Below are 13,058 nucleotides of genomic sequence, written 5' to 3'. Positions count from 1 at the left end.
AGAATTCAAGAATAGTCCAGAAGGAAGACAGGCAGTCCTTAAGAAAGAAGTATGAAATAAAAAAGTTTACCAACGTGAAGATCCTGCATGTTCAGACATGTTTCTTTCATCATCTTCAACGCAGCTTCCTCCTGAGAAGGAACACTTCTCATGATGTTGTTTCATTCGGGCAACTGGGCCTTGCATTTCTTTGTTGCACTGTTTGCATTTTGCACGCATGCCTGTCTTACCCACAGGTAGAGGAACTTCATTAAAATATTCCCAAACTGGGTCTCTTTTACGGCCTGCTGCCATTATAGGTTTTCCCTTCTAGTGAGAGAATGGTATGATAGATCTCAAATCAGTGAAGGCTACAGTCAGAAAGACCTCAAGACTTCTGGAATATGCTGCTCAAACAGTTTCACTTTTGTTTCTACTGACTGTCCCTCCCTTCTCACATTTATCTCCAGACTTATTCTCCTTGTCCAGATCTATTCCGCCCCCAATAATCTTCTATTCATTGAACTTTTTGAAACTTTGCACTTTTAGAGAGAGGTAAGGGATTGACTCTGTGTACACAAATTTGCAGAGGGACAGGGTTGAGGTCTGTTATTTCTCATCTCTACATATTATTTATTTAAAAACATTTTAGCTGTTAACAAGCATGTTATCTCTGGAGACACAAATCCAGTTTGAGAACTGCAAAACTAAGCATCTCTGATGGTATCTTCTAGACTGAACACTGAGTCCCATTGAGCAGATAGAAAGATTAACCTAAATCTATACAGAAGCCCCTGGAACCTCATAAAATCGGGTGCCTAATCCATGAACTATTGGAACTCATTTACAAAACTTTTCTTAAACATTACATTAATATATTGTCTCATACTATAGAATTTGAATTTATAATCTTTATTCCATGATGAGATATCTTTGAGCTATAATATATCTTTATCTTTAGATAGGTTTTTTCCTCAAAAATCATTTTATCAAAAAATCCTACTTAAATAAAAATCCGATTTTTAAATTTTTTTTTTAAAAATCATTGATTTTTATCCATCCTGCTGCAAGCTGAGTTCACAAAAACTGACCATGTAGGAGTGAAGGGTAAGGAAGGGGGAGAGAACAAGAGTTAATAAATAGTGGTACAATCCAGATTCCCCTGAAAACAGATGGTGCAACAGGTCCACTACAGAGCAGCACTAGCATCTCCATCACTAAGGTAGAAGCTAGCTTCCAATTATAAGTCTGACTTCCAGCCTGCTCCGCAAAGCTCATCTTACTCAAAGAAGCTAATACCCGGAATGTCACAACCCAGAACCATTTTTACCCAGGGATGAGAAATTTTTCAAAACTGTTTTGACTCATCATATCTCCAAAATGAGTTGGCCAACAAACTCCAAATGTATATATGTATTTTGTTGGCCTTGCTGAAGAGTAGAATCTTTCAGTGTTTGAGTTTGTTTTTTGTTTGTTTTTTCCAGGGATAGAGAGGAAGAGTTAGAGGAGAACTTGTAAAGATTTATAATATAAAGAGCTTATGTGATGGGGTCTGTGCTCTGTGCTTCAGTAGGGAGGACAGGCATTAACGAGGAGCGTATAAGAACAGGGATACAAAGAGGAGGAATTGGAAAACTGGGAGGAGAGGACAGCAAGTACTCTATTCCTCCTTAACCTAGTGAATAAATGGGAAGCAACTAAGAACAAGTAGAGAAGTTAATTATTGTTCTTACACAGAAGGATTAATTTAGTAATATAAGGATTTGCATGTTGCAAGGTGTTCTCTTCCTTGAAGCGAGCCAACTGTTTGCTGTTTTGCCTTTAAAAAAAAAAAAAAAAAAAAAAAAACACGTTGAAGTAAAACCTGATCCTGACTCACGACCAGTTAAACTAAGGTGGAGAAACAGTCTGTGCAGAGGTGCTTCAAAATTGCAAGATGCATTATTTTACTTTACGCCCTCCCTTCTTGTAATCCATGGCTCCATTCTGGGCCACACTGGTACAAAGGTTTCAGAGTAACAGCCGTGTTAGTCTGTATTCGCAAAAAGAAAAGGAGTACTTGTGGCACCTTAGAGACTAACCAATTTATTTGAGCATGAGCTTTCGTGAGCTACAGCTCACTTCATCGGATGCATACTGTGGAAATTGCAGAATACATTATTATATACACAGACACCATGAAACAATACCTCTTCCCACCCCACTCTCCTGCTGGTAATAGCTTATCTAAAGTGATCATCAAGATGGGCCATTTCCAGCACAAATCCAGGTTTTCTCACCCTCCGCCCCCCCACAGACAAACTCACTCTCTTGCTGGTAATAGCCCATCCAAAGTGAGCACTCTCTTCACAATGTGTATGATAATCAAGGTGGGCCATTTCCTGCAGGAATCCAGGTTCTCACCCCCTCACCCCCCTCCAAAAACCACACACACAAACTCTCCTTACAACGTGCATGAAAATCAAGGTGGGCCATTTCCAGCACAAATCCAGGTTTTCTCACCACCCCCCCCCAAAAAACCCACACACACAAACTCACTCTCCTGCTGGTAATAGCCTATCCAAAGTGACCACTCTCCTTACAACGTGCATGAAAATCAAGGTGGGCCATTTCCAGCACAAATCCAGGTTTTCTCACCCCCCCCCCCAAAAAAAAACCCAGTCACTTTGGATAGGCTATTACTAGCAGGAGAGTGAGTTTGTGTGTGGGGGGGGGGTTTGGGGGGGGGGGGGGTGAGAGAACCTGGATTTGTGCTGGAAATGGCCCACCTTGATTTTCATGCACGTTGTAAGGAGAGTGGTCACTTTGGATAGGCTATTACCAGCAGGAGAGTGAGTTTGTGTGTGTGTGTATGGGGGTGGGGGGGTGAGAAAACCTGTATTTGTGCTGGAAATGGCCCACCTTGATTTTCATGCACGTTGTAAGGAGAGTTTGTGTGTGTGGTTTTTGGAGGGGGGTGAGGGGGTGAGAGAACCTGGATTCCTGCAGGAAATGGCCCACCTTGATTATCATACACATTGTGAAGAGAGTGCTCACTTTGGATGGGCTATTACCAGCAAGAGAGTGAGTTTGTCTGTGGGGAGGCGGAGGGTGAGAAAACCTGGATTTGTGCTGGAAATGGCCCATCTTGATGATCACTTTAGATAAGCTATTACCAGCAGGAGAGTGGGGTGGGAGGAGGTATTGTTTCATGGTGTCTGTGTATATAATAATGTATTCTGCAATTTCCACAGTATGCATCCGATGAAGTGAGCTGTAGCTCACGAAAGCTCATGCTCAAATAAATTGGTTAGTCTCTAAGGTGCCACAAGTACTCCTTTTCTTTTTACTGGTACAAAGCTGTCTTTATGAGGCTATTATAGTAGGCTTTCAATTTATTTTTAAATGTTTATAAGTATAATCTGACCTGCTGCTGACTGCATGGTTTCCTGGGCCTAAACTAGGGGATGCTTGGATAGGTTGAGGGCAGGAGACCATGGGAAGCATTAAAGGGTAGGATTTGTGGGAGCCACGGAGAGCTGTACTCCCTGGTCTAAAAATGGGGGCAAGGGGCAATGAGGGAGGCAAGAGGCTTTGTGAAGAACTGCTTTAAAACTACGGATGAAAAGAGCTAATTAACTGTTCAATCTTATTATTAAAGGGAGAAGGTATGCATGTATGTGTGGGCATGTGTGTAGAATCTGGGAGCACAAAAAAGGGACATCAAAAGTAAGTATGGAATGGGGAACGCTGGAGGTTTTTATCCACATTTAAAAACTAGACACTAACATTTTCTAAATATAAAAATCTGTTAAGTGCATAAAGTTTTTGGTGTGAATAGAAGACTCTCCCCCTCTGTCATCCACTATTCTCACATCCCAAGCGGGTATAATTCTCTTCCTCCATCCCCAACTCACTCCTCCCCTTCTATGACTTACTACAATCTGCCGAAGGGGAGACAAGCTTTGATGTGCTCACAAGAACTGCCAGAAAAGTACTCTCCTCTCACAAGCCTTACAAGCCAACCCAATTTAAACTTTTGCTGTTCGTTTTCTTTCTTTGATTTTTTTTTTAAATGAAGGAAATCCCCAACAAAAATATCCATTCAAAACGAAGTTAAGTTTGTTTCAGTAGAGTCCAGCTAACTTCCAAAAACATTTTATACTTTTTTAAAAACTCAAACACTACTACTAGAGTCTGAAAAAGTACATTTAAGGGATCCATCCAGTCCTTCTTAACTCATTCCACCTGGCTTGCAGTCAACCTATTCAGCCTTAGCGCTGCCCTGTAACACTTCTAAACACATGAAACCGCAAACTAGCAAGGTCTGAATGCACTTACATAAATTTACATCACAATATAATCCAAACTTTTTCAACACACAGACCATTTCAGTTTTTCTATTCTACTAGCATTTCACTCTGTAAGCAAACACACAGAACTGACATATGGTGATGGACCTTGCGATTATAGTTCTTCTGAACTTTTGTCACATTAATAAACCTTCTATAAAAATCAATAGCATACACAGGACTTGAGAAAACTTGTCTGGAATCTTTCCCAGGTGAATAATATCAACTTCTGCAGAGTCTAAAGTGTCTTAAAAATAAATAAAAAAATTAAAATTTCTACCCCTGGTATTTGCAAAGATAAAGAGGAACCAAGTGTAAGTGATTCAAACAGTTTCAGTGCCACAGCTGCTCACAGATTTGCTAAACTGCAGCAGAGTGAAAGCTGGCCACTGTCTTATCAGTTTCCACTGCAGTCCACAGGGATTCTGAATAACAGCAGTACCACTGATAATAATTGGGTCAGTTTCTGTTCTGCTGCTGCTTGGGAAGGTCTGAGTAGCAACCAGAGGTGAACATTGGAGCTATTCACTGAGGATGAGTCAAAAAAAAAAAAAAAAAAAACCCTGTGGACAGGGTAGTTTGTGGAGACACCTACTACCACACCCTACAGCAGCCAAGACACCATAGGGGTGGGAAAGCAAATGAAACAAGAATACTCCTCCTCCCTTCCAGTAGTCATTGAGGGTTACGGGGGGAATTCAAATTTAGCAAATACATACTGGCTGGGGGCTGATAGGAAAGATTGACTTCCTCAAGGAAAGATCTAGAGACAGCACTCTAGTATTAATCCTAGCACCCTCCTCTTCCCCAAAAGCTAAGTGGTGTTTGCTTTCAACTAATGATATCCTAGACAGTGGAAGCCACTACCCATCTTTTATCAGTCTGTGTCTGGTAGATGGTGGTCCTCCGTTATCAGGTGCTGGTAAAATTCCCAAGCCCTATGTCTGCATGTGTGGGTAGGTATGGGAGAGAGGGAGAGACTAATGGGATATGCTAAAAATGAGGTGCTCTTTTATTTGGTGGTGTAGAAAAAAGAAGAGATATACAATGCATGGTAGACAGTGGAGCACACAATGAAGAGAAATAAGCAGAGAACAGATTGAGGGAGAATGGAGGAAAAGAGGAGACAGACACTGCTGATGATGTCCAGAAAAAAAATCACAATCTACTATAAGAAATAAGAGAAAGTAGAGAGAAAAGCAAAGAAAGCAGGTTCAACAGTATTCAGTATATGTTATTTGACAAATGTAATTAATATTAATCAAATAAGTTAAAGACTGTTCCCCCCCAGCATTCAACCAGCTCCACAGCTACTCAAATACCATTTGGCACATCTCATAACACCAGTAAAATTCTTCAAGTGTTGCTTAATTACTATTTTTTTCCTTGCTGCTCGGCCAGTCCTAGGTTAGATTTACATATTTTAAAAAGCTTATTAAATGATGGACCTTATCTTAAAATTAGACATCTTAAACAACTGAGGGGGGATAGCTCAGCGGTTTGAGCATTGGTCTTCTAAACCCAGGGTTGTGAGCTCAATCCTTGAGGGAGCCATTTAGGGATTTAGGGCTTGGCCCTGCTTTGACCAGGGGGTTGGACTAGATGAGGTCCCTTCCAACCCTGATATTTTATGACTTATTCCTTAAAACTGCAGGAGTTGCAACTTTGGGGGAGTGATAGCACCAGTATTTTTTGCCCAAGTTTGCAAGCTTAGTCCTCAGTGGTGTTTGGGTGTATTCGTCAAGTGCTTTGAATGTACTAAATAACATATTTTAATTACAAAAAGTATGCACAATTAAGTTTGATGGACAGTATAAATTACGTGGGGTAATGCAAAGGATTAATTGTACAACACCATACCTACCATCTCCGTGAAAGTGATTTCTGCAGAACTTGGCAACCACAAATGCAGAACTTGTACAAATTTGTACCTCTTTCACTTTCAGCCCACAAACACATTGCTCAATAGTTAGATGTCAAACCTCAGTTCAATATTTCAGTTCAACCACAGTGAGGAACTTATGGTGTTTTTCCAGTTTTATTTTTATTTTGATACTGCTTGTACTATCTGCTTAATAAGATTTCAGAAACCCCCGCCCCAAAAATAGGAAGTTTACACTCTTTCAAAGTACATTTAAGACTGAAATATGTATCAAATGTTAAATCTCTAGTACTTGTTCATAGATTTCCTTATACTGCACATATATTAGAGAAGAAACCTAATCCTTTCCAAATTAAGAAACAAATCTAAGGACAATACCTTCTATTTTATTTGGATATACACTACTTGGGTTTTCCTTCTTCCAGTAGGGAGACTTAATTACTGGTCCAAACTCATGTTTATTCCCCCCATACTATCAAGTCAAAGCAAGATATTTCATCTCACCACACTTACCATTATATAAAACTAGTTACTTGATATGCGCAAATGGTGGGAAGGTGTGAGGGGGGAACATTCAAACCCTATGTGAATTATGTATTGCATTTTTAATCTTCCATGCATGATTTTCACAAACATACATACAAGCATAAGCTCCGGAGCCTCACCACTTTTTTAGCCAGGCCAAACCTAAGTGGTACTACAATCCCACGCACCAGGTCTCAAGTCCACTCACTCAAATTTGGAGGGGAGGGCATAGGGGTTCATTGGCCAAGTGAATCAGGCTCTTGGGGGACAGGGGAATGCCTAAGTACAAAGCTGTTGAGGCAGTTAGATACTGGCTATAACACTTTCTCCATATCTCAAGTTTCTTTTTGAGTTTCCTTACCTTTCCACTGACTCCTGAATCACACAAATGATTCATGTTCTTTGAAAAATAGGTCTTTGAGATAAGGTAGAACAGCTTTACGTCTCTTCCTATCACCACCCCTCCCACAAAATTAGACTCTCATCCATTTTATAGCAAAAGTTTCTTGATTTTTTTCACTGTTCTGTGGTAAGAAAAAAGAAAAGGAGTTCTTGTGGCACCTTAGAGACTAACCAGTTTATTTGAGCATAAGCTTTCGTGAGCTACAGCTCACTTCATCGGATGCATACTGTGGAAAATACAGAAGATGTTTTTATACACACAAACCATGAAAAAATGGGTGTTTATCACTACAAAAGGTTTTCTCTCCCCCCCCCCCCCACTCTCCTGCTGCTAATAGCTTATCTAAAGTGATCACTCTCCTTACAATGTGTATGATAATCAAGGTGGGCCATTTCCAGCACAAATCCAGGGTTTAACAAGAACGTCTGAGGAACGGGGGGTGGGGGGGAGAGGAATAAACAAGGGGAAATAGGTTACTTTTTATAATGACTCAACCATTCCCAGTCTCTATTCAAGCCTAAGTTAATTGTATCCAATTTGCAAATTAATTCCAATTCAGCAGTCTCTCGTTGGAGTCTGTTTTTGAAGTTTTTTTGTTGAAGGATAGTCACTTTGAGATCAGAAATCGAGTGACCAGAGAGATTGAAGTGTTCTCCGACTGGTTTTTGAATGTTATAATTCTTGACATCTGATTTGTGTCCATTTATTCTTTTACGTAGAGACTGTCCAGTTTGCCCAATGTACATGGCAGAGGGGCATTGCTGGCACATGATGGCATATATCACATTGGTGGATGTGCAGGTGAGCGAGCCTCTGATAGTGTGGCTGATGTGATTAGGCCCTGTGATGGTGTCCCCTGAATAGATATGTGGGCACAGTTGGCAACGGGCTTTGTTGCAAGGATAGGTTCCTGGGTTAGTGGTTCTGTTGTGTGGTATGTGGTTGCTGGTGAGTATTCGCTTCAGGTTGGGGGGCTGTCTGTAAGCAAGGACTGGCCTCTCTCCCAAGATTTGTGAGAGTGTTGGGTCATCCTTCAGGATAGGTTATAGATCCTTGATAATGCGTTGGAGGGGTTTTAGTTGGGGGCTGAAGGTGACGGCTAGTGGCGTTCTGTTATTTTCTTTGTTAGGCCTGTCCTGTAGTAGGTGACTTCTGGGAACTCTTCTGGCTCTATCAATCTGTTTCTTCACTTCCGCAGGTGGGTATTGTAGTCGTAAGAATGCTTGATAGAGATCTTGTAGGTGTTTGTCTCTGTCTGAGGGGTTGGAGCAAATGCGGTTGTATCGCAGAGCTTGGCTGTAGACAATGGATCGTGTGGTGTGGTCAGGGTGAAAGCTGGAGGCATGTAGGTAGGAATAGCGGTCAGTAGGTTTCCGGTATAGGGTGGTGTTTATGTGACCATCATTTATTAGCACTGTAGTGTCCAGGAAGTGGATCTCTTGTGTGGACTGGACCAGGCTGAGGTTGATGGTGGCATGGAAATTGTTGAAATCATGGTGCAATTCCTCAAGGGCTTCTTTTCCATGGGTCCAGATGATGAAGATGTCATCAATATAGCGCAAGTAGAGTAGGGGCGTTAGGGGACAAGAGCTGAGGAAGAGTTGTTCTAAGTCGGCCATAAAAATGTTGGCATACTGTGGGGCCATGCGGGTACCCATAGCAGTGCCGCTGATTTGAAGGTATACATTGTCCCCAAGTGTAAAATAGTTATGGGTAAGGACAAAGTCACAAAGTTCAGCCACCAGGTTAACCGTGACATTATCGGGGATAGTGTTCTTGACGGCTTGTAGTCCATCTTTGTGTGGAATGTTGGTGTAAAGGGCTTCTGCATCCATAGTGGCCAGGGTGGTGTCATCAGGAAGATCACCGATGGATTGTAGTTTCCTGAGGAAGTCAGTGGTGTCTCGAAGGTAGCTGGGAGTGCTGGTAGCGTAGGGCCTGAGGAGGGAGTCTACATAGCCAGACAATCCTGCTGTCAGGTACCCTATCAAAGGCTCGTTCACCTGCACATCCACCAATGTGATATATGCCATCATGTGCCAGCAATGCCCCTCTGCCATGTACATTGGGCAAACTGGACAGTCTCTACGTAAAAGAATAAATGGACACAAATCAGATGTCAAGAATTATAACATTCAAAAACCAGTCGGAGAACACTTCAATCTCTCTGGTCACTCGATTTCTGATCTCAAAGTGACTATCCTTCAACAAAAAAACTTCAAAAACAGACTCCAACGAGAGACTGCTGAATTGGAATTAATTTGCAAATTGGATACAATTAACTTAGGCTTGAATAGAGACTGGGAATGGTTGAGTCATTATAAAAAGTAACCTATTTCCCCTTGTTTATTCCTCTCCCCCCCACCCCCCGTTCCTCAGACGTTCTTGTTAAACCCTGGATTTGCGCTGGAAATGGCCCACCTTGATTATCATACACATTGTAAGGAGAGTGATCACTTTAGATAAGCTATTAGCAGCAGGAGAGTGGGGGGGGGGAGAGAAAACCTTTTGTAGTGATAAACACCCATTTTTTCATGGTTTGTGTGTATAAAAACATCTTCTGTATTTTCCACAGTATGCATCCGATGAAGTGAGCTGTAGCTCACGAAAGCTTATGCTCAAATAAATTGGTTAGTCTCTAGGGTGCCACAAGTACTCCTTTTCTTTTTGCGAATACAGACTAACATGGCTGTTACTCTGAAACCTGTGGTAAGAAAGAAACTAATTTAGTTCCTGCCTCCTACTCTGATATATTTCTATTGTTCCTGTGCTGGGGGAGATGTCAGACTACTTCTTGCAAATTTGAACTCTGGATAGTATTTTCTATACCATGGGCTATTGCCTTAACTTCCTCCTCCTCCTCTCCTCAAAAAGAACAGGAGTACTTGTGGCACCTTAGAGACTAACAAATTTATTTGAGCATAAGCTTTCGTGGGCTACAGCCCACTTCAGATGCATAGAATGGAACATATAGTAAGAAGATATATATACATACAGAGAACCTGAAAAGGTGGAAGTTGCCATACCAACTCTAAGAGGCTAATTAAGATGAGCTATTAGCAGCAGTAGAAAAAAAACTTTTGTAGTGATAATCAAGATGGCCCATTTCAGACAGCTGACAAGAAGGTGTGAGAATACTTAACATGGGGAAATAGATTCAATTTGTGTAATGACCCAGCCACTCCCAATCTCTATTCAAGCCCAAGTTAATGGTATCGAGTTTGCAAATTAATTCTAGTTCAGCAGTTTCTTGTTGGAGTCTGTTCTTGAAGTTTCTTTGTTGCAAAATTGCCACCTTTAAGTCTGTTACTGAGTGACCAGACTTTTCCTTTTAGTTTCTCTTTCCTCCTTCCTTCCAGTTACTGAATAATCCCTTCTGTTCTCATCACGACGTTTCATATTTCCATTGAGGTTAATAGGACTGTTCACACTTCTCAGGGGCTATTTTTTTCTAGCTGCATACAATTAGACCCATGGCATTCATTCATATCTGCAAGGTTTCTCAAATGAAATAGGTGGGAAATTAATTTTTAAAATAGAAGCTCCAGTTCTACAGAAAATTGCAGGGCTACCAAAAATGTACATCTCAATTAAATCCAACCCTTGGCTTTGAAGTCACCAGGGTGTGGGATAATAGACAGAATAAACAAGAGGCAGAAAAATCAAAGCAATCCATGAAGGAGTTTGAAAGTGCTACAGCAGTTTTACAAAAAGAAAAGGAGTACATGTGGCACCTTAGAGACTAACTAATTTATCTGAGCATAAGCTTTCGTGAGCTATAGCTCACATCAGTTTTAGTTATTAAATTAACCTAATTTTAACCTTACAACTTTGGCTACAAATATCTTATGCAGATATAAAATGAAAAGCAGCTCTGTGCAGGATCCCTTCTCGTCTTTGTAATATAGACAAGAAACTTTTTTTAAATAACCTGATATTTTCCCACTGATCACAGTAAAAGCAACAAATTAATATACAGACACAAAACACCAGATCTTTAATTTATGTAGCACTTCTCGGGCTAAAAGGACAATATTTATTATACACCCACAAATCAGAACATTAAAGTTACAAATTGTAACATTGTATCACAGGGTCCCCACCGCGGTGCCCGCGGGTGCAATGGCATCTGCCAGGGTAGTTGTGTGCACCCGCAGGACACCACGCTGCCGAAATGCCGCCGAGAAGCATTGCCATTTCTCGGTGGCATTTCAGCGCCGGAGTGTCTGGCACCCACCATAGTCTTCTGGGAATAGGAATATGCTATTCCCACAGAAAGGTTGGGGACCACTGTAATGTATCATATTCTTTACTATAATATTTCGTGCCTACAGACACTATTCTCCACTGGGTATGTTAGCTATACACAAGGAAATATGGGCACCTAAATAAACTTTTTTGTACTGACTACCCTCTGGACTGCAGGGCATGATCTGCTCTGGAAGTAGTGCTGCATCTATTCTTGCCTACCAATCGGCTATCGTTAATTCCTATCAGAACTGAAGGACTTGACCGAGGGGACGTTTGCTTTAAATCCCTTTATAATGTGTCCTGGCTGCCTCAAACATCCCTATCATGGCTAGACCCTCGACTTCATGCCAGTTCAGCTACACTGATCCTTCTGGGCAGCAAGGGGCACAGTTATCGGCTCACTAGGGAATGGACCTGGAGGTGCACAACACAATCACTGAATTTGCACCTGCTTCCACTTTGAAGGGTTTATTATAGAAAATAAGATTAAGAAGAGTAACTCCACAAGCAGCAAGAAAGGTTTGTAGCTATGGGCGTCAGTGGCAGACAAAACCAGCTCCAGCTGCCTTTCTGATACAACGTGGGTATCTTTCTGAGAAGACCCAGAGGGACGAGCTCAGGCAGGCAGAGCCATGGAACTGGTCAGCCCTTTGCCCGGCGAGGCCGCGCTGCGCTCAGGGTGTGGAGGGGGAGCCCTGCGGGGGTCTGTCTGTCTGCCACTGCGCTGGGAAGCCACCCTGGGTGCCTGGCACAGACTCTAAGGCAGCCCCCGACAGGCTGTGGGGGCTGCAGTATCTGTCTGGCCCCCAGACGGCCCCCGTGTCTGTCCCTCTCTCTCCATCCCGCTGAAGGGGCTGTGTACTGTCTCTCTCCATCCCCTGCCGGAGGGGGGGGTCAGTCTGTCCGTCCCCCGGGGCAGTGGCGGTGTCTGTCTATCGCCAGGGGGCCGCTCTCACCTGCTCGGGCCGCCGCCCACAGGAGGATGAGCCCCCAGCAGCAGCAGCAGCAGGCTGCGTGGCGGAGTCGGGCCATGCTGCTCCCCGCGTCTCCCGGCTGCGGGACTTGGGGAAGTTCGGAACAGCTCAGGGCAGGTCCCGCCGCTGCCCCCGCCTCCTCCCGGGGCCGGCTCACGCCCCGTCCGCTGAGCCCTGTGCTGGGGGAGAGGCTGCGGCTACACAGGACAGACTCCCCGGGCACTCGCTGCCCGGGGGCCGCCCTCCCGCCCGGGCTGTGCCTTGGCCGGGGGCTTGTCCCGGGGGACACGGCACCGCCGTAGAGGGGGCGGGCGGCAGCGGCACCTGGACGCTCCCGGGCCCGCCTCGCCAGCATTTCCCGCCAAACACGGGGGCGGGGCAGGCCCTGCCGACCCGCCTGGCTCGCTCCACTCATGCTCCACAAAACCCACCCACACAAGCCCCTCAGCGCGGCAGCAGCCCCAGGGCTGTGCCACCTACCAGCCCTTGCTCACACTTGTGTCTCTCTATCTAGGTGCCTGTGTATTCCTCAGCCCTGACGCTCAGCAAGGGACTTATGGGCGGAGGGAGGGGAGAGAACTGCTCCTATTTTACAGGTGTGTTGGGGACACTGGGCACTATACTAGGTAACTGGGGAGGGTGGAAGACTACGAGTGTCGATGAAGCCCTCCTGCTCTAGGCCCGGATAAACCAAGGCCCCTTTGCTTCTTGAA

General features: G+C 43.6%; 1 protein-coding gene across 1 annotated transcript in view; it reads right to left on the bottom strand.

The window, feature by feature from the left end:
* The window catches only part of PLBD1 (phospholipase B domain containing 1), a 53,040-nt gene extending 40,340 nt beyond the window's left edge, over window positions 1-12,700 (bottom strand). The window contains 3 exon segments of the mRNA XM_074950416.1: window positions 12,328-12,425; window positions 12,427-12,532; window positions 12,535-12,700. Coding sequence (XP_074806517.1) covers window positions 12,328-12,425; window positions 12,427-12,532; window positions 12,535-12,700 — 370 coding nt within the window.
* Window positions 12,701-13,058: the final 358 nt, after the last annotated feature.

Source organism: Natator depressus, chromosome 1, assembly GCF_965152275.1.
Source record: "Natator depressus isolate rNatDep1 chromosome 1, rNatDep2.hap1, whole genome shotgun sequence".
Lineage (NCBI taxonomy): Eukaryota > Metazoa > Chordata > Testudines > Cheloniidae > Natator > Natator depressus.
This window is presented reverse-complemented; position numbering and strand designations above follow the sequence as displayed.